General features: G+C 59.0%; 1 protein-coding gene across 9 annotated transcripts in view; it reads right to left on the bottom strand.

The window, feature by feature from the left end:
• The window catches only part of Kcnab2 (potassium voltage-gated channel subfamily A regulatory beta subunit 2), an 83,295-nt gene that overhangs the window by 11,373 nt on the left and 52,693 nt on the right, over window positions 1–19,229 (bottom strand). For 7 of the 9 annotated variants that reach the window (XM_078025108.1, XM_078025112.1, XM_078025111.1 and 4 more), the window contains 5 exons: window positions 11,405–11,448; window positions 10,676–10,713; window positions 4,137–4,216; window positions 1,536–1,580; window positions 605–649 (listed from right to left, as the gene is read on the bottom strand). In XM_078025108.1, coding sequence (XP_077881234.1) covers window positions 605–649; window positions 1,536–1,580; window positions 4,137–4,216; window positions 10,676–10,713; window positions 11,405–11,448 — 252 coding nt within the window. Of the gene's footprint in view, window positions 1–604; window positions 650–1,535; window positions 1,581–4,136; window positions 4,217–10,675; window positions 10,714–11,404; window positions 11,449–16,080; window positions 17,062–19,229 lie in introns of those variants that run through there. The other 2 variants (XM_078025106.1, XM_078025107.1) reach the window with 2 other exon arrangements.

Below are 19,229 nucleotides of genomic sequence, written 5' to 3'. Positions count from 1 at the left end.
AGCAAACGCTGCGGGCCCAGGCCCTTGGGGCAGTCCAAAGCCACGGGCAGAGTTCCCATGGGCTCAGGTGGAAGCCTGGGGGCTGGGCTGGGGGAGAGGTGTCCTGGCCTCCAGAGTTTGGCTTTGATCTTTAAAAATTAAGAATGAGTTTCATTCCTAATTCCTATGAGATGGAATTTGTCCAGCCCCAGAGAGAATAGAGAGCCAGATGCCCCGAGTAGGGGGGGGGGTGACGGGTGGCCCAGGGAATTTGGGATGGATAGGACACTTCACAAATTTTTTGTTTTCCAGAATTTTTATGATATTACCTCTATAGTCAGAAAGGATAAAAACAAAACCACATGGAAGTATAAATAGAAATTAAAGAAGGTTTGAGCAAAAGACAAACAGCCAAAGCTGCTTTTCTGGGCTGGATGTCCCGAGGCAGGTGGGGTGCCAGTTGCACGGGGCTGTGTGGGGTATGGGGCATGGGACACTGCACTGCACCCTCCCTCCTCAAGGCGGACTGTCCCCTGCCCCCAGAGCCTCCCAAGTCAGGTTTCTGCTCGAGACGGGGCTGCAGCTGCAGGACCCCGGCAGGAAGCCTCCTGTGCGCTGCACCTACTTTCCGCCCCAGAAGATCTTGGTGGTGATGACGAGGCTGGACCGCCTGCAGGACAGGAGAGAGGAGAAGGTGTTACTGGACCCCGTCCTCCCTCACCCCAGCAGCTCTCGGCTGCCACGTGGGATCCTCAACAGCCTTCCCACCTGGGTGCCTGGAGCCTGGTGTGACATGGCATTTCTCCATGGCTGGCTTGGGGTCTCAGGGCACCCCCAGAGCCAGGAGGCAGCCCTGCTGCAAATAACCACCCAGAACTGTATTCAGGCAGCGGGGGCCAGGCAGCGGGGCCCCAGGGTGGCCAGGTCCCCAGGTGGAGGCTGAGAAGCGACTGGAGGAGGCATTGGCTGTCCTGGGTGGGGGCAGACAGGGTGGGGCCCTTCTCTCCTCCAGGCTCCTCTGAAGAGGAGGGAGGCTTTGCACCCAGACCCTCCGCAGCTGCTCACTCTGGCACCCTGGCCACCAGGGCAGCTCTCATAGCTTTGCATCTGGGCCCTACCCTCTCAACCCCTGTGGGTGGGGTAGGACTAATGTGGAGAGTGGCACTAGGGCAGGTGGCCAACACAGCCGGCCTCCACCCCTCAGAGAACTGAATTTCACACTCACCTAGTGACCCGCAAGACCCTCCCTGGCCCTGGCCCTGGCCCTGGCCCTGGATGTTCAGGGTACGAACACTTGCTTCCCCTGGAGGAGCCTGGGCTGCTTCCTTCTGAGACGTTTTTCCCTTCCCAGCAAGAAAAACCGGGGGACTTCCAGGCCTTAGGAAGACTGCCCTGGGGCAGTACATGGGTCAGCAGGAAAGAACGGACCCCCTCTCCTTTCCTCCCCACTGCAATGCAGTGGCCCTTCCACCCAGCCAGGCACCTGGACGCACATCTGCCTCCCCCAGGCACTGCCCCTCCTCCCCTCCTTCCCTGTGTGTGCAGAGAGGAATTACCTCCAACCCTTCTTCTTGATGATGTTTCCTAATACCACTTCAGCCCTGCAAAGCAAGAGACAGACCAGGGGATTTCATCACTGCAGAATGGGAAATCAAACCCAGCTCTGCTGGGACAATAGCCACGGGTCCCCTCTGTGAAACTGCCACAAGGCCTAGAGAGCCAGGCTATAAAAGCAACCTTGGCTTGGCAGCTCATTCCAGACACAAGCAGGGTCTGGCGCTGCCCAGGGCTGGCTGGGAGTAGCTCTTCTCCCTCCCTCAGGCGCACATCCAAGTAGCAGTAGCCCCGGACCTTGCAGGGAAGGAAGGAGCCGATGTCCGGCTCATCATAGTCAGCATCCCATTTGCCTGGTTGGGTGGAATTCACTGGGAAAAACACCTGGCCACGGTACATGGGTGAAATGCGCAGACGGATATATGCTTAAAAGGTGAATTTTTCATCAGATGCATCCTCTGCATTCAGGGACAATCAACATGTCTTTGGTGGTGGTGGTATTTCTAACAGATTGTGGACGTGCGAGTGTGAAACACGTGTGTATTTGCATGTCTCTTGTTTTCTGATTCCGAACAACAGGGACATGGCAAGGCAAGCACTCTGTTCTGCTTGGCGTCACTCCTGGTCCTGCACCAAACTCGGGCCAGCTGGGGTCAGGAGCGGGCTGTTCCAGCCTCACTTGGCACAGCAGTGCTGGATTAACTTTTAAGAACTTTCTGCTTGTAGCAAAATGTTTCTGAGCAAAAGCAACAGACGGAGAATGATCCATGCCCAGTGCTACATTCCAATTATCAAAGCGCCTGAGTCATCCACTCAGAGACAATGGGCCCTAATTTGCAAGCTGTTTAGCGTACATTCTGCATGCTTTCATTTATGGTCAGGATGCACGGAAAATTCACTCATCCCTGGGCCTCCTCCTTTTATTCCTCGGTCCCTGATTGTCAGACAAAGGACTAGGAAGGGTGGACATGGTTGCAGAGCTGTGTTGTGGACAGCGGGCTAACCAAGGCCTGTTGTTTGTGTCCTGTCTGAAAGCTAACAATCTGGTGACCCTTGAATCTGTGTGTGTCTGTTGGGGGGCGGGGCGTGGAAATCCTTTGGCTCTCGGAGAAACACCCAAATTAGTGTCAGCATGAGAAGCAAGATAGGTGCATGTCCACCCTCGTCTGCAGGAGGGGCAGCTCTGGCCCACCACCCACAGGAGCTGTCCCTAGCCCCTTGCCCAGAGGGACTCCTCTGGGTCTGTCCCTGGAATTCAGTGTTGTGCATTGAGGGTGGCTGCTCACACCAAGGCACTGATGGGTGCAGACAGGCAGGGTCTGCTCTGGGCTAGACGGAGCAGGAGCTGCAGTGGCTGGCAGAGGTGGGTCTCCAGAGCAATGGCACCCTGAGAGGAAGGTGCTCCTGGAATCCTCAGTTTCTAGCAAAGGGCTTCCAAGAGGTCCCCGCGTGCTTGCCCCAGTATGCTGCCCCTGGTGTCCAGTTAAACAGAGACTGAAGACAGCCCTCAGCAGGGTGGCTGCTGGGAGGTGGAGCACAGGGACCGGGCCATCTGGAACCAGAGGAGGCTGCAGGGAGCTTCTGCCTCCCATACACCCTTGTGGGCAGAAGCCCAGGCAGGAGCTGGGCCAAGGAAGAGGCTCAGGACTGGGTGCCCCAGGGCTGGGCATCTGCATCTGGCACCTTGACCCTCAGCTTAGCTCATCTTCTGTCTGGGAAGCATTTCCCTTTGATGGGGGCTGCTGCTGCCTTATGGCAGGGCCGTGGCACAGGAGGGGCTGCTGACAGGGGCTGCAGGAGGCGTGGGGGTCCCAGCTGTCAGCTCCCCAGTCCTGGGTCAGGACTCCAGCAAAGGCCCAGCTGTGCTCCCTGACACTTGGTGCCAGGGGCCCCACTGCAGGTAGCGCACAGCAATCTGAGCCCCGTGAGGCAGGTGCTGGCCCCCTGGCCATGGCGCACAGCGGGTCAGGGATGGGTCAGCACAGCCAACAGCCCCAGGCAGGAGCGACCGTGGGGAGGACTGGGGAGGACAACCAGGGAGCAGGGAGCCAACAAATGATTTCACAAACAAAAGCTGACTTTTGGAAACCCGATGCAGGGGAGTGGATGATTTGATTACAGCCAGTCTTTAAAACTGAAGCCAACAGCTCTGGCTGAAGAGGGCTGAGCTTTTACATAATTGAGTAGGAAAGTTCCCTGCCAAGACGGGCAGCGCTTCCCACAGCACGGGCCAGCCCTGCTCTCTCCCGCTCCCGAGAGGCCGGCGCCCTAATTGCATCATTAAGACATGAAAATGTCAGGCATGTGGGGCTGGCTGCAGGTCACCAGCACGTCCAGAGCCCAGGACAACTTAATCATAGCTCTGGCCCGCACAGTGTCTTTGGCCCCAGAAGGACTTCGGTCACCTCAGTGCTCACGCACCAGGGAGCTCAGCAAGCGAACGGTGCCCAAGTGCTCTGTGATTCTGGGCCCACAGAAGTAGCCCCCAAGGTCACTGGGAGCTTAGAAAGGAAGTGAGGTGGAAGGCACAGTGAGGGTGAGAGGGGTACCAGAGCTGCCCCCCCACACCCTGGGCCACCTTCCTCAGAAGAAAAGACACCTACTTGCCAGCTGCGTAGACTTCAGCGGTATCGAAGAGGTTGATGCCATTGTCATAGGCCAAGGTCATCAGCTGCTCTGCCATCTGAAAAGAGAAACCGAGTCGCTCAGGTCCAGCACTGTCCTGCCAGCTCAGGGGAAGGCTCAGAGGCCCCAGAGCAGGACCCCTGTGGCCTGGGAGGCTGGCCTCCCTGGTGCCTAGACCCTGGTGCCTGGGATCTAGATGGCCTCCTCCCCCACCTCCCATCCCCTCTCTCCTGTCCTCCTCTCTCTCCCTGTCCTCCCCACTCTCCCTGTCCTCTCCACTCTCCTGTCCTCCTCTCTCTCCCTGTCCTCCCCACTCTCCCTATCCTCCCCTCTCTCCTGTCCTCCCCTCTCTCCCTGTCCTCCCCACTCTCCCTGTCCTCTCCTCTCTCCCTGTCCTCCCCTCTCTCCCTGTCCTCCCCTCTCTCCTGTCCTCCCCTCTCTCCCTGTCCTCCCCACTCTCCCTGTCCTCCCCTCTCTCCTGTCCTCCCCTCTCTCCCTGTCCTCCCCACTCTCCTGTCCTCCCCACTCTCCCTGTCCTCCCCTCTTTCCCTGTCCTCCCCTCTCTCCCTGTCCTCCCCACTCTCCCTGTCCTCCCCTCTCTCCCTGTCCTCCCCTCTCTCCTGTCCTCCCCTCTCTCCCTGTCCTCCCCACTCTCCCTGTCCTCCCCTCTCTCCCTGTCCTCCCCTCTCTCCTGTCCTCCCCTCTCTCCCTGTCCTCCCCACTCTCCCTGTCCTCCCCTCTCTCCCTGTCCTCCCCTCTCTCCCTGTCCTCTCCACTCTCTCCTGTCCTCCCCACTCTCCCTGTCCTCCCCACTCTCCTGTCCTCCCCACTCTCCCTGTCCTCCCCTCTCTCCCTGTCCTCCCCACTCTCCTGTCCTCCCCACTCTCCTGTCCTCCCCACTCTCCCTGTCCTCCCCTCTCTCCCTGTCCTCCCCACTCTCCCTGTCCTCCCCACTCTCCCTGTCCTCCCCACTCTCCTGTCCTCCCCACTCTCCCTGTCCTCCCCTCTCTCCCTGTCCTCCCCACTCTCCTGTCCTCCCCACTCTTCTGTCCTCCCCACTCTCCCTGTCCTCCCCACTCTCCTGTCCTCCCCTCTCTCCCTGTCCTCCCCACTCTCCCTGTCCTCCCCACTCTCCTGTCCTCCCCTCTCTCCCTGTCCTCCCCACTCTCCCTGTCCTCCCCACTCTCCCTGTCCTCCCCACTCTCCTGTCCTCCCCACTCTCCCTGTCCTCCCCACTCTCCCTGTCCTCCCCTTTCTCCCTGTCCTCCCCTGCCGCAGGATGAGAGGCAGCTCTCAGTTACAGACCCTTCAAGATGAAGGTAAAGTGGACAAAGAAGCAGCCTATGGGCTGTGAATTTCCTGAGAGCAGGGACACTACCTATTGGGGATGTCCCAGGGTGTGGGCTGGGTTCAGTAGGTGCCCAGAACCTCAGAAGGTGATCTTATTTGGAAATAGGGTCTTGTGAATGCAATGAGTTATGATGACTTCACGCTGCTGCAAGGCGGGCCCTGATATCCTCACAGGAAGTGAACGTGAAGCCCAGAGAAGGTCCCATGATGACGGAGCAGAGATTGGCTCTGTGTGTCTACAAGCCAGGGAACACCAATGGTGGCAAGCCACCCACGGAAGCTGGAAGAGGCACAGGACAGATTCCCGCTCAGTGCCTCTGGAGGGACCAGGGCTCTGCTGACACCGTGTTCAGGCTTCTGGCCTCCAGACTGTGGGGGAATGAGTTTCTGCTACTCTAAGCCCCTCGGCTGTGGTGGCCCCAGGAGCTGACAGGAGCTTACAGCTCCGCCGTGTGTTCAGCCGTCTCGGGGAACCTTCCGCCCACCACCGTGCTGTTGTGTACTGCAGGTGGAGAGACACAAGCCCAGGGCTACCGTGGGGCGGAGCTGAGAGCCAGAGTGGCCTTGGCTGGTGCTTCTCCAATGCAGCACACCCCCAGCCCTCTGTGGAGCAGGACTGACAAATGGCCGCCCAATCCAACCTGCAGACCAGAGCTTTGCTGCTCAGGCCACTGGCAAAGACTAACGGCGGCAGTGGCGCGGTTGGGAGCCCATCTGCAAAGGACAGCCAGCCCCTCCAAGGTTCAGGAGAGAAGTGTCCCCTGGACTCTGCTGTCCCTCCACGTGTCTCACTTCCCCAAGCTCAGCTTGGGGCACCGGTCACCCCATGAGGAGGTAGGTTGTTCCCAGTGGCCCTCAACGCCTGTAGGACAGGGAGTCAGCCAAGGGTGGGGACATGGGGCCTCTCTCAATACTGAGCTCAGAGTCACAGCAGCCAGGCAGGTGTGGGGAGCAAGGACAGAGGGCTGGTGTCTGCTGGGTGGGACACCACTTGAAGGAACTTAGGGGCAGGGCCCATGGCTAGTGCTGCCCTTGGGAAGGTGGGCCTGGCACTACCAGGTGCCTTGATTTTTCAAGGGATGCCAAAAATCCAGGGTATTTGGCGGGTGGGTCAAATCTACTGTTTTTCAAAAGCAGCAGTGAGCCCAAAACATTTCAGGTGTGTGCGGCCCAAAGCAGAGCCCGTCAGCCAGCTGCTGGGGGTGGTCAGGAAGCCCACTGGCCACGTGGCCATCAGTGGAGTTATGGACAGGTGTCCTGCTTGCTGGGTTATTTTCTCTCTCCTCTGCTGTGGCTCAAGGGCATCTGTGTATCAGATGCCTCACGGATACAGCAGCGCTGGCTCTGCCTCCAACTTGCCCTGTCAGGGTCTTCGATAAGTGGATCCCCAGGGCACTCGGGGGCATGTTACAACTTAAGAAGTCCCGCCGGCTGGCCGCTCCCTGGGCAGCAGCCAGAGTGGGCTTTCAGACCCAGGCCAGGTCACATTTCCTTGCTGCCAAAACCCTCCAGTGGCTTCTGTCTCACGGATGATCAAAGCCAAAGTCCCTGCGCCCACCTGCCGGCACCGTCCTCAGGCCGACCTCGGGGCTGCCCTGGCCGCCCACCGTCCTCTGGAGTGCTCTTCCCATCAACTCATGCCCACTCTTGCTTCCTGCAGGAGGCCCCACCCCGGCCCTCTGTGTGTTTCCCCTCCTTTGGGGTCTACTACACAGGGCTCCCCAGCGGAGTCAGGTCCCGCAGCCTGTGGGTTTACGTGGAAAAGGGGACTTCTCAGGGGGATTACATTAGATGTGAGGTGGGGCATTGACCTGGGTTATCTAGGTGTACTCTGAAGGCCATCACAGGTGCCTGTGTGAGGGAGGAGAGGGATGTTTGCATGCCCCAGGAGGAGGTGAGGTGGCCATGGGGGCAGAGGTGGAGTGGTGTGGCTGAAAGCCAAGGGACACCTGTGTCCAGCTGGAGGTGGGAGGGGCTGTCCCCCAGGGAATCCCCAGAGGGGGCGCAGCTCTGCTGACTCCTGGTTTTAGCTCAGCAGCACTGACTTTGCACTCTGACCTCTCGAACTCTGAGAGAATCAATTCTGTTGCTTTAAGCTGCCCGGCTGAGGGTCTTTCAGCACAGCAGCCACCAGGGACTCACGCATTCTCCACAGAGCACCCTTCACCCTCAGAGACAGAGATGTGCTTATTTCCTTATGGCCTTCGTCCCTTTGCTAGAGAGCCACCTGAGGGTGGCACCTGACTCTTGGCAGGTGCTCAGTGATCGTGAGCTGAGGGGCACCTTTCTCCAGCTGCCAGAGTGGTCACTCACCCCACCTCCTCACTGCCCTGGCTGCTCCTGGCTCTGCTCTGCCCAGTGCAGGACAGCCTCCTCCTCTCCTTCCTGGACCAAGAACAGAGGCCAGAAGGTCCAGACTTCAGAAAGCGAACCACGAACATGCCTAGTCCCCTCCACAGAGGAGGAATTCTAGCCCAGCTGCTGCCCCTGGCACTGGGCAAGGGCTCCAAGCAGCAGGCAGAGCCCTGGGCAAAGGGGCACCAATCCCAACTTCAGCCTTCCCAGCGAAAGGAGAGACCAAACCCGATCCTAAGGCCGAGGATGGCCCCTTGGGTGACAAGAGGATGAGGAAACCCGGGCTCTCTAGGGCTGTGCTGTGGTCTGGGCGCCCCTCTTCCCCAGCTTGCACGCGGCTCTACTTTCCCCTACAGAGCCGCAGCGCTAACGTAGCGGGTAGTAGGCACGGAGTCCTTTGCTCTGGCGGCTGCATCCCACTGTAGGAAACTGAGCCTCTCTGCTTTGTGACCTTTTAGTTCTTTCCAGGGTCAAAGTTCCAAGAAATTGAAGTCAGGATGACATACAGGCCACCTCCCTGCCACCCTCCCCCAGAGAGTTGTCATCCCACAGGACTCATCCCAGCCCCAGGACAGTCACATCAGGGCTGGGCACAGGTGCCAAGGCTGAGGGCCCACATGTGACTTCCGGCACTGGTGCACATCAGGCTTCCGCAAGAAGGGAGTACTGACGTGACCTCCCTGGGCCACCAGGCCGCGGGACAAGGTTTGCACTCCTCCCTGGTGGGGCACGGGACAGCTCTGAGCTTCCGTCTGCCTAACAGCCCTGGAGATGCTAGCAGACAGCTGCTGTGACCTCACCCAACAAGGGACATGAAACTTGCTCTATGAAGAGCCACGACTGTCTCTGTGGCAGGTACTCGGCTCTGCTCTTGTGGTGAGAAGTAGGCCAGGCAACTGGTAAACAAACGTGCCTGGCCATGTGCCAATAAACTTTATTTAAAAAGTAGTCTGAGGGGCCAGGGATGTGGCTCAGTGACAGAGCACTTGCCTAGCCTGTGCAAGAACCTGGGTTCAACCCTCAACACTGGAATTAAAAAAAAAAAAAAAAATGGCTGAGTCTCCAGAGACAGGATGTAGATCAAGAGATTGACAGGGTCTGGGTATAGCAGCTTAAAGGTACAGAGCTTCTGCCTGGGGTCATGAAAACAAAATTGGAAATAGTGGTGAGGTCTGCACAGGAATGTGAAGGCATTTACAGATACAGTCCTGTATCCTTAGAAAGGGTTAAGTGGTAAACTTACGTTTCACCTATTTAATTAAAAATGACACACACATACAAAAATAATCCCCAGTCCAGGATGGTCCTCACCTCCTGGCTTGCTCCACCCGAGCAGGCAGCAGCCGGGAGCATCAAGACCTGCCTTCCCCATCAGGACTGCAGCCAAGGGGCCTTCCGCACCTGACACACTGATTTCGTTTTGGACACTAACTGTAGGATTTAGTACAAAATTCTTCTTATTCTTTACTCTGTCATTTTCACCTGCCACAACGTTCCAGGTCCCTGAGTCCATCATCTATTATGCCCCCTGTCCTCCCAGCATGGTCATCTAGGGATGACCTGCAATGTCTTTATCCATGTTGCTGTGTCCCTGACAGAGCCAGCTGCCACCAGATGATTCATCAACGTTCCTCAGTGCAACTGACCGCTTGGTAGGAAGTCACCCAGTGCGTGTTCATGTCTGTCCACATGCAGGTAGGTGGCCCTGTCTGGGGACAAATCACACCCCTCTACAGGACTCTTCCACCCACTATATCAATTACCACATCAAAAGGGGCCCAACGCGGATCAGGCAGGACTTATTTCAAGCAGACCACACGTGGCCTCACGCCTCCAAGTTTTGCTCAATGTGACAAGCTCAGGCCAGGCCCTTCGCCTTAGAAACTCCTGACTTGGCCCCGAAGGCCTGAACCCATCAATCTCAGAGCACAGGCAAATCGTTTCTTAACCAGCTACTGTCACAAACATGAATATGAACCAAACAAACCGTGCACTTGGATTTGATGGAAGCAAAGCTTTCCCTTTGAAATCACAGTGAATGGGGTCTTGAATAAACTAATTTTTAAATGTGGCCTTCATACTGGTAAGAAGGGCGGAGGGGACAGATGCATCTGGTGCAGATGCCCAGAGCACCTTGCGCAAGCGCCACTGTCTTTCCATGTATGCTGCCACCCAGAAGTGTACCCCTCTGGGGACACATCCTTCTCCTTCCGAGGGACCTCATGATGCTCTTGGAGAGCCCTTCCTGAGCATCCCCTGTGGGCCCCAGCGGTGGAGACACGAGCCCCAGCACGTGGGTTTGAATGTGACAAGCAGCTACGGGAAATGGGTGTCGGGATCTCGGTAAAGGGTCGATTTGCTCAGATTCTTCAGCCTGCAGGAAGTTGCAGAAGATGGTTTTTAAATGACTGCGAAGAACACGTTCTGACATTTCAAACCCAGGCAGGTGCACTCTGCAGCTCAGACCCGCACCCGACTTTGTAATTCCGAATATGTGCTATCTCTGGATTCTCAGGGTTGACTCTGGGGAGCGTGTCATGCATTTGAGGTCCCTGAGTTCCTGGGGGCTGGGGGCTGGCTGACGGTCCCCAGGCTCCTGGCTACAGGTGGTGGCACCAGAGGTGGCATCTTCCCTGGCCCCTGCCACCTGGCTCAACTTTTCACCGTCTCACGAGGTAGGGCCTCTCCACCACAGACACAAGGAGGCTGCTGTGGCAGCTGCATGACAATGCTCATGTGCATGCAGGGGACCTGGCAGCAGGCCTGGGGCGAGGCCTTGCTGGGCACTGGGGGTCAGGGGAGTCCATCTTACCTCATCAGTGATCTGGCCTCCAAAGGTCACCCATGTTCCTGGAAGGAAACACACAGGCTTAGGTTGGACCAGCTTCCAGGGGGCCGCACACCCTCCAGGGATCGCTGGGACCTCGGACTGCAGGGCTGGGGTCGGGGGCAGCAAGGCAGCCACGCTGCTCTGGGGGAGCCTGTCCCCTGTGTGTGTGGACACCTGGTCTTCTGGGCAAGCATTCAAACTGTGGGTCAACAGTCTCCAGGTGGACAGCAGCTGCAAGCCCAGGAGACCTGGGGCCTTCGAAACATTCCCTTGCTGGGGACATGCTCCTATGGGAGCTGAATGCAGGGTCTCCCAGCAACGGGTGGGTCCCTGCTCTTGCTGGGAAAGTGGGGTTAGGGCAAAAGGGGGCATACTGTGTGTACCCTGGAGGTGAAGGACTGCCCATTCACGACAGGGCAAATGGGCAGCCCCTCGTGGGGGAGCCGCAGTGAGTGGGTCCAGAAGGAAGGGTGCCTGGGGCCAGGGGTGGCTCTGATCTTCTGGTGCGGGGTGGAATGTGGGTGCCAAGGGCCTTGGTTTCCCTGGCCTTCTGTGCTACGGCTGCCTCTCGGTCCCCTTTCCTCCTGGTTGGGGGGGCAATTGAGCCCCACTCCCTAGTCCTTGGTCCTGTGTGTAGCTCCCCTAGTCTTGGTCCTGTGTGTAGCCCTCCTGAGCCCTGTTCCTTGGTGGTAAAGGGCCCCCCATACTCACCGAGCCCCAGGCAGGAGACCCGCAGGCCGGACTTGCCCAGGTTCCTAAAAAACAAGCAGCGTGTGAGTCCTGGGTGCAGAGCAGGGTGCCACCAGCCAGGCCCACTGGCCAGCGCCCACCCCTGTGCACTCCCAGCCCAGCTGACACATGTCTAACCCCGGGAGGTACGGCATTCAGAGGGAGGTCTCTGCTCACCCACCCCAGGACAGGTGAGTGCCCGCTGTGCCCTGGGCCCACCGTGGGCTCTGCCACACTGCTGGGGTGGCAGTGCTGGAGGCCAGGGGACAGGCTGCCACGCCGTCCCAGGAGCAGATGATGACGCCATGTCTTGCTGGGTTTCACAGAGTGTGATGTGACCTGGACACCCACAGGGTCCCCGTGGGATCTGGTGAATTCTTGGGGTTCCCTGCTGAGAAGCTGGCCATATCTGTGGCTTTGTGGGCCCTTACTTCCTTTCTCCAGGGACAGGATAAGAGATGTTAGTCCCTCCTCACCTGGGCCATGTGGCTCTGTCCCCCTGTTTCCTTGAGGCCAGTGGTTTGGGGGAGAGTGGGCTTCCCTAGCAGGGCAGGTTCTAGCTTTGTCCCCATCACAGCCAGGTCCTGGCTGCTCCTGCCACACACGTCCCACCCAGGCATAGCCCTGGGCTCAGCCACGGGCCCCTAAGGCACTTGCCTATCGGGGTCCACCAAGATCCTATGGGAATGGAGGACATTAATGTCCAGGCTGTTGTTAGCACCCATAGGGGGCTGTGGAGGTGGCAGCCCTCTGCTGAGGACTGGCACGTGTCTGCCCCGGCAGTCGGGAGCCCAGGGGCAGTGTGGGTGGCCCATACCTGGCCGCCCCCCACCTGCCTATGGGAGAGCCTGGGGGGCAGCGGGAGCTCAGAGCAGACTGGCTGGGTAGGAACGCCCCCTCCCCGATTCCTGGCCAGGTGACAGCCAGGGCCGGGTGTTTCCCCTGCAACCTGGGCGCAGATGCTGCTGAGAGGATGAAGGAGGCCTCTCGTGTGCCCGGGGCAGGGTCACAGGACTCTGTCCCACGTCTGACCAGCGCGTCTCCCTTCCCAGAGGGGCAGATACCCAAGAGGCACGGCACGGCAGGCAGGAGGAGGGCGGCATTTTCCCTGAACAAAACCCCCAGTGGAAAAGTCAAAAAGGATGAGTAGCTAAGTGTTCAGCCGTGTTGAAAAGGGGGACGAAGTTTCCGGGTTCCCCCTGTGAACCGGCGCATTGTCTAACAGTGCCCTCCGTGCTGGGCGCATGAGCCAACCTACAGCCACGTGGCTGGGGCCGCTGCAAAGAGGCGCGAGTTTATCACACATTCTGCAGGAGCCAGGTCCACGGAGTCACGTCCACTCTAACCTCACAGTGGAGGGACATGATGGCCAGGTGAAAGGTTGCTCACTGTCTGGGGATCACAGACTCCTGTGGACACAGACACAGGCTGCAGACGTCTTCCTTGGGACTAGGCCCAGGTACTCACAGCGACTGGGTGTCCCAGAGCTCTGGACACCACTGGGTGCTCGGCCTAGATCAATCTCGGGATGTAGAGGGAGGTGGGCTCCCCACCTTTCAAAGCCTCCTGCCCAGGTGACCCTGGGGGGCAATTTCTGACTGGGCTGGGTTGAAGACCAGGATTTAGGCACCTTCTTTGGCCAACTTCCCTCCCGGCCTAGCGCTGGGATCCAAATCCAGGTCCTCCGATGCCGGAACACACTGTGTTCACCACGACAGGTGGGGACAGTGAACACGAGGCCGAGCCCCCTGGGCCTGTGGTGGAGAGCAGAGGCACCGTCGCCCCAGCTCCGGGAGGTGAGCCCCTGCTCCCTGTGCCTCAGATTCCAGTTTGTTTGGCATGAAAGGGACCAGCTTCCCTGAAAGGGCAAGAGTTTCCTCCTGTGGCCTGTGGGGACCCAGTGGCCTCTCTGCCCACAGGAATAATTGAACACAACTAGGACGTGGCGGAAGGCCGCTGTCTCCCGCTCAACTCGTTTCCCGTTAACATGATGGTATTAGTTCTGCCATCCGCTGCCAGGCCTCCAGAGAGGAAGGAGAGGGAATGGGTGCCTCGGGCAGAAGGATCCGCACGCAGCTGCTCAGCGGGGGTGGAGCCTACAGTCACCTCCCAGCCTGGCCTGGGCCGCTGGGTCGCTGCCACTCCAAACTGGAGACATGAACGTCATTTGTTACAGATTTCTTTTCCTAATTAACGCTTGACATATGATAAAATAGTTGGTCAAAATCTCTAAACACGGTACTATTGGTTTTCATTAATTAGGCTCAAAAGGCCTGGAAAAGGGGCCCAGGAGGACTTCACCAGGGAAAGCGCAGTGCGTCTCCCTGGGGCCTCACCCTGACACTGCACCCCCGGCCCCCGAAGGACCAGAGCTGGAGTGAGCCAGGGGATCACAGATCATTTAAAAAGAGGAGCTCAGGACCTGCCACTTCAGTGTCTATGTGGGGTCAGGTGGAAGGGGGGCCTCGGGCCTGGGTTAGCTGGTTTGAGGAGTGAGGCAGACAGTGTTTCCCGATGGCGTCTTGCTGGCCTGTCGGTCTCCTGCCCGTAGTGAGGCCCTGTCTGCTTACAGGTCTGCTTAGCCCCCAGACTCCAGCTCCCTGTGACTGGACCTGGGCCTCGGGGCCTTTACCCTCCACTTGGAGTGGGCAGCGGCAGGTTCCAGGGAGGGTGGTGCAGAGGATGTTGGTGTGATGCGGGGTGAGCAGCCCAGGCCCCGGCTCAGCCCCTCGGAACACAGTGCTGCTCCTCTCCTCACTCCAGGGTTGGCTCTCACGGCCGCACTGAGTACCTCTGGGCCTCTGGTGAGAATGGCACCTGGTGCTGGTCACCTCTAGGTCCCTTAACACCTGTGGGCTGTGCCTGGAGTAGCCATGGGGGAGGCCCAGCCTCCCAGGGAGGTGGTGAGGGGTACTGGGGCCGGTTGCCCCCACCTGCACCCAGGCTGTGGCCTGGTGGGGTAACTCATGAGGCTACGTAGGCTGCGTAGAAAAGGGGCTCAGCAGAGGCCTTAGGGGGCGTGGTTTGGATTCCCACTCCCATTTCAGCAGCTAGGAAGCCTCCGGATCCTAAGACCTGAATCCACCTTCCTCCACCAATGCCCCCAGGCAAAGCTCACCAGGCTCTGCTGTATGGAAGGCTGTCTACTCCTCCATAGGAGAAGCAGGATCTAGAAGCTAGGAAATGCTGGGGCTGGGATTTGAGGCCAGATCCCCGGGCTGCAAACCCTGCACAGCCCGGTCTTACTCTCCCCGATTCCAGCAAGTGCACATATATAGGAACACACATCCGCAGACACACACACACACAGGGTCACACATGCACACACACGTCACTCAGGCTCTTGGAGATCTCCGATTAACTTAAAAGTCACGTCAAGTAAGAGGTGTTCTATTTACAACTAGACTCTGATCCCCACTTAACAGAAGATACAAACCCTAGAGCTTCTAGAATAGAGAATTCCATTCTGGACTGTTCTCCATTACCCATCAGGGCCACTAAAGATCCTTCACCCTTCCCAGGACCCAAGGTGGCTGGGACCAGAGCACAGGCTCTGTCACCCCGGACTCATCCTGAGGGGTCTCTGCTCAGAGGACACTGTTCTTGAATGTCCAGTCCACCGGCCAGCCTCTGGTTCTGGGGAGGACTGAACTGCACATCTCAGCTATTGGGAGGGACTCTCGAAATTTCCAAGTTGTTACCGATACCAGCTACAAGTCCAGATTATTGTCCTCCGGGACAGCTAGACTGGTCCGAGTCAGACTTTCTGGTTACTGAGAAGTGGACTTGACCCCGGCTCCTGTTTTAGAAAATGTTCTCCAGGAAGCCCAGGGACCAGAGCCCTTACTTGGCCTCTCTAGTCTGTGCACATCATGTGCCACAGACCCCTCCAGGCACTGAGGACCCTGGGCGAGTCTCACAGAGGAAGTGAGGAGAGCCAGACCTCAGAAGGGTGCCCCTGCCCCTGCCCCTGCCCCCAGGGGCTCTTCTTACCAAGCCGGCCTCGCTTTCTACCCTAGGAGCAAGGAGGAATCAGGGAAGCGAGGGAGGTCCTCTCCTGGATATTTGGGCCCTCTCCACATACAAGTCTCAGGCCTGGAGGCCCGGTGGGGCACTGAGTCCCCATGGAGGGAAACAAGGCAGCCTGGGCTATCACGGGCAAGCCTGGGTGCTGCCTGGCTACCCTGTGCCCACTGCAGCCAGAGTCCCCCCTAGAGAAAGCCAGCCCGAGTCTGGTTGGAGCCAGGGAGGGGAGAGTCCTTCCCCTGCAGGGTTCCCCCGAGAGCCCCCTTCCTCAGACCCAGGCTGGTCATGGCAGCCCGGACTACCCAGCCTGCATGCCCAGGAAAGCTCAGGAGGGTGCAGGGGGCCAGCCTGGGGTCCCCTGGGGAAGCAGGTGGCACTGCTATTGTAAGTGACCCCCAGGAAGGAAACGAAGGCAGGAGGAAGGAGAGGGGTGACCGTGGGCCAGCTGCCTCTGCAGCCTTGAAGAGGAACCGTGGCTCTGAGTGGAGCCTGGCTTCACCTCTGACCAGCCCAGCAAGTGCTTAAGCAGCCCTCCTGGCCTCAGCACCCACAGCCCCGGACTGACCACAGAGTTTTGTAGCGGGGAGGTAGGGAGGGGAGCCCCAGCCTGCAGAGCCACCCGTCCCTCCTACCTATATTTCATCCCCGGCTGCTTCATGCTGCTGTCACCAGCGCTCGGCACACTCTGCACTGACAGCTGTCCCAGGCTCCGGGCCACCATGGCCACGGCACGGAATCTTCCATGGGTCCCCGGGCTGGGGCTGCCAGTCAGCGGCCGTCCCAGCCGCTCCTCGGGAACCCGGGCCTTGAGGCTGTGCTCGGAGCACACGAAGGACACCTGCATGTTGAGGCCACGCTCAGCTCCTGGCTGCCTGTCCCCTCCTGCTGGGCTCAGCTCCTGGCTGCCTGTCCCCTCCTGCTGGGCTCAGAAGGCATCATCCTTAGGAGTCCTCCTCTGCCTGGGACAAGACCTTGTCGCAGAAGGTGAGGGAGCGTCGAGGTGCCCGTTCAGGAGCAGGGTTTCTGAAGGCAGCGACGGGTGGAGGCAATGCCCACGCAGGCTCCGGGAAGGGCATCGGATTTCCAGACGGTGCGAGAAAAGACCTCTCCCAAGAGCAGTGGAGACGGCGGTGGGAGGCGCCCTCTCCCTGGCCCTCTCAGGTCCTCCCCTCCCCACCAGGCTCTCCTGGTCCTGCAGGCTCTCCTGCCCTCCTGCCCGGTGCCTGGTGGGCTGGGCTGAGGACCTCTGGCTGGGCGAGCAGTCGCCTGCCTCTGACAGGAGGAGGAAGCCCCCTCCCTGCGTCCTTGTCCTCAATGCCGACTGAGCCCTGAGTGGTGGCCACGGGGCTGAGCTGGGCCACCGTGACTGCCCACTGTGACTCTGCGGGGGCAGAGGCTCAGGGGGTCTCGGGAGCAGCTGCTTCCCTGGCTTCCTGGCTCGCGGCGCTGGCTCTCGCATGGGGCTGCTGAGGCTCTCACTGTGTCAACGAGGTGGCCAGCGAGAGGTGCAGGCAGCCGCTGGAGATTCATTATTAATGACGCAGGATGCACAGCCGCCTGCCCTGCTGGTCCCCGGAGGCCAGCACTGGCTGACCCGCCAGCCGAGGCTGGGGCAGGAGATGCCGGTTCCGGTGGAGCCTCCGGATGGAGCACCCAGCTCCACGTGCTCCAGGCAGTGGCCTGGGGAGGGTGGCGGGTGTGTGTGTGTGTGTGTGTGTGTGTGTGTGTGTGTGCGTGCCCAGGCTGAGTGCAGGGAGAAGCCAAATCACCAGAACCACGAAGAACCTGATGTCTTGATGACAGTGACACAGATGACCAAGGAAAGAAACGGGTCAAAGGAACAAAGGGACAGAGGAGTTCCAGCACTTGCCCGGCGCTTGTCTTACTGCAGACACCAGCAAGTACTTCTAGAAGGAATAGGGACTAAGTGAACGAGCCCCCCCTCCCCCTCCCCCCCGCTGAGCCCATCCTCAGCACCAGGAGGGGCTGGCCTTGCCCTCTGGTCCCGAGCAGCCCCTCTCGCCTGGCAGGACGGGCCCTAGCCAAAGCTGCCCCTTTTGCCCTCTTGCCTTGCCAGGTGTGGTTAAGAAAGAGCAGGGCAGTGCCCAGACAGGAGTCTGGTCTTGGGTGAGTGCTCACCAGCTAAAGCCAGCCGACTGACCCCCATGCACTCTGCGGACCCACAACACCAAGGTTGTCCCCTCCCCCACAGCTCCCCCATGAGTCGGCACAGCCCTCGGGTCCTCTCCATGAGCAGCCAGCAGCCAGCCCAAGGGGTCCTGGACCCGGGAACAGGGGTCTGGGAGGGAGAAGCTCCCACCTTGGCCAGGGATGCCCTGGCAGGTCATGGGTGATACCTGCAGAGGCCAGCAGTGGCCTCTTGGGACAACCTGCAGGCCCAGCTCTGCCTCCCTCCTGCTGGTGGCCACAGGATTAGGCTGGCCTGGGCCCTGGGTTCTGGGTGGCTAGGGCCCTTTCCAAGCCCTTTGGGTAGGGAGGGACAGGGTGCAGGGAGAAGGGCAGTGCTGACCCCAGGTGCAGCGGAGCCTCTTCTCTAGGCTGGGCCCCAGGACCCAAAGACAGTGGGCCCTGGCCTTCTGGGTGCGCACAGGCCTGCCACGGAGGCCACACTTGGAAAGGATCCTGCCTGTGCCCTTCCCAGGGCTCAGGCTGCCCCTCCTTTGGACTCTTAGTCCCTTGTGAACAGGGGCAGATCCCAGCTTCCCCTAATTACGCAAACCCTGAGCCCAAATGGGACTCGTTCCAGCTAATATCATGGCTCTTTCAACACCTTCCCAGTCCCTTGTATAGAAAGAACCACAGGTACTCACTCCCAGGGCACCTGAGTGCCTGCCTCTGCCCCGGGCCCTTTGGCGGTCACCCTCCAGGGCTGAGCTGCTCACGGCCTGACGAGGACATCAGGAGTGCAGAGTCCGGGAGCCCCCCAGGCCTCTCACAGCAGCAGCTCTGGCCCTGCAGGCTGGGGTTTTACCAAGAGCTCCGAGTGCTGCGGTGCTGGCTGGCCTGTGAGATGTGGACACCCCCACTTCACTCCCCTGCACAGCTCTCGGAGCACGGGCAACCTGTGGGATATCTCATGAGGGCCGGGGTCTCTGTCCTTGAGGGCTGCTTGGAATCAGCAAGCAGCCAAGTGTGGTCCTGGGAATCCACATTCCATCTGCCTCACCGCACAAGCAGCAGTCCCCGCCCTGGGTCTACGCCAGGGAGCTGAAAACATAGGCCCACACAAAATCACAAACACAAATGTCCCATGTCAGCATGGTTGACAATAGCCCCCACGTAGAAACAACCCCTATGCCCAACAGCTGACAGATGGGTAAAAAAAGAAAAAAAAATGTTGTCTATCCAGTGGAATATTATTCAGCCATAAAAATGAAGTTCAAACACATGCTCCATCATGGAGGGACCTGGAAAACATGCTGGGCAAAAGAAGCCAGCTACAAATGACCCCAACGTACGCGATGTCATGTGTACAAAGTACTGAGACTAGGTAGATCCATAGAGACAGAAAGTAGATGAATGGTTGCTGGGTGGAGGTGGGAGAACGGGGTTTCTTTTTTGGCGGGGGGTGGTGAAAAAGTTCTGAAATTATAATTTTTGCACAAGTTAGATCATGGAAACCATTGGACTGTAGGCCTGAAGTGAATTGTGTGGTGTGGGAAGGACATCTCAATAAAGCTGTGGCCCCCATGGGACCCCCAAAGCCTCTGGGCTTTGTTCCTGACATTCCCGGTGGCCGTGCCCTTCCTGCCTCTCTGCC

Source organism: Ictidomys tridecemlineatus, chromosome 11, assembly GCF_052094955.1.
Source record: "Ictidomys tridecemlineatus isolate mIctTri1 chromosome 11, mIctTri1.hap1, whole genome shotgun sequence".
In the NCBI taxonomy this organism is placed as follows: Eukaryota; Metazoa; Chordata; class Mammalia; order Rodentia; family Sciuridae; genus Ictidomys; species Ictidomys tridecemlineatus.
Note: the sequence above shows the minus strand (reverse complement) of the source record. Positions and strands in the feature narration are given on the sequence as shown.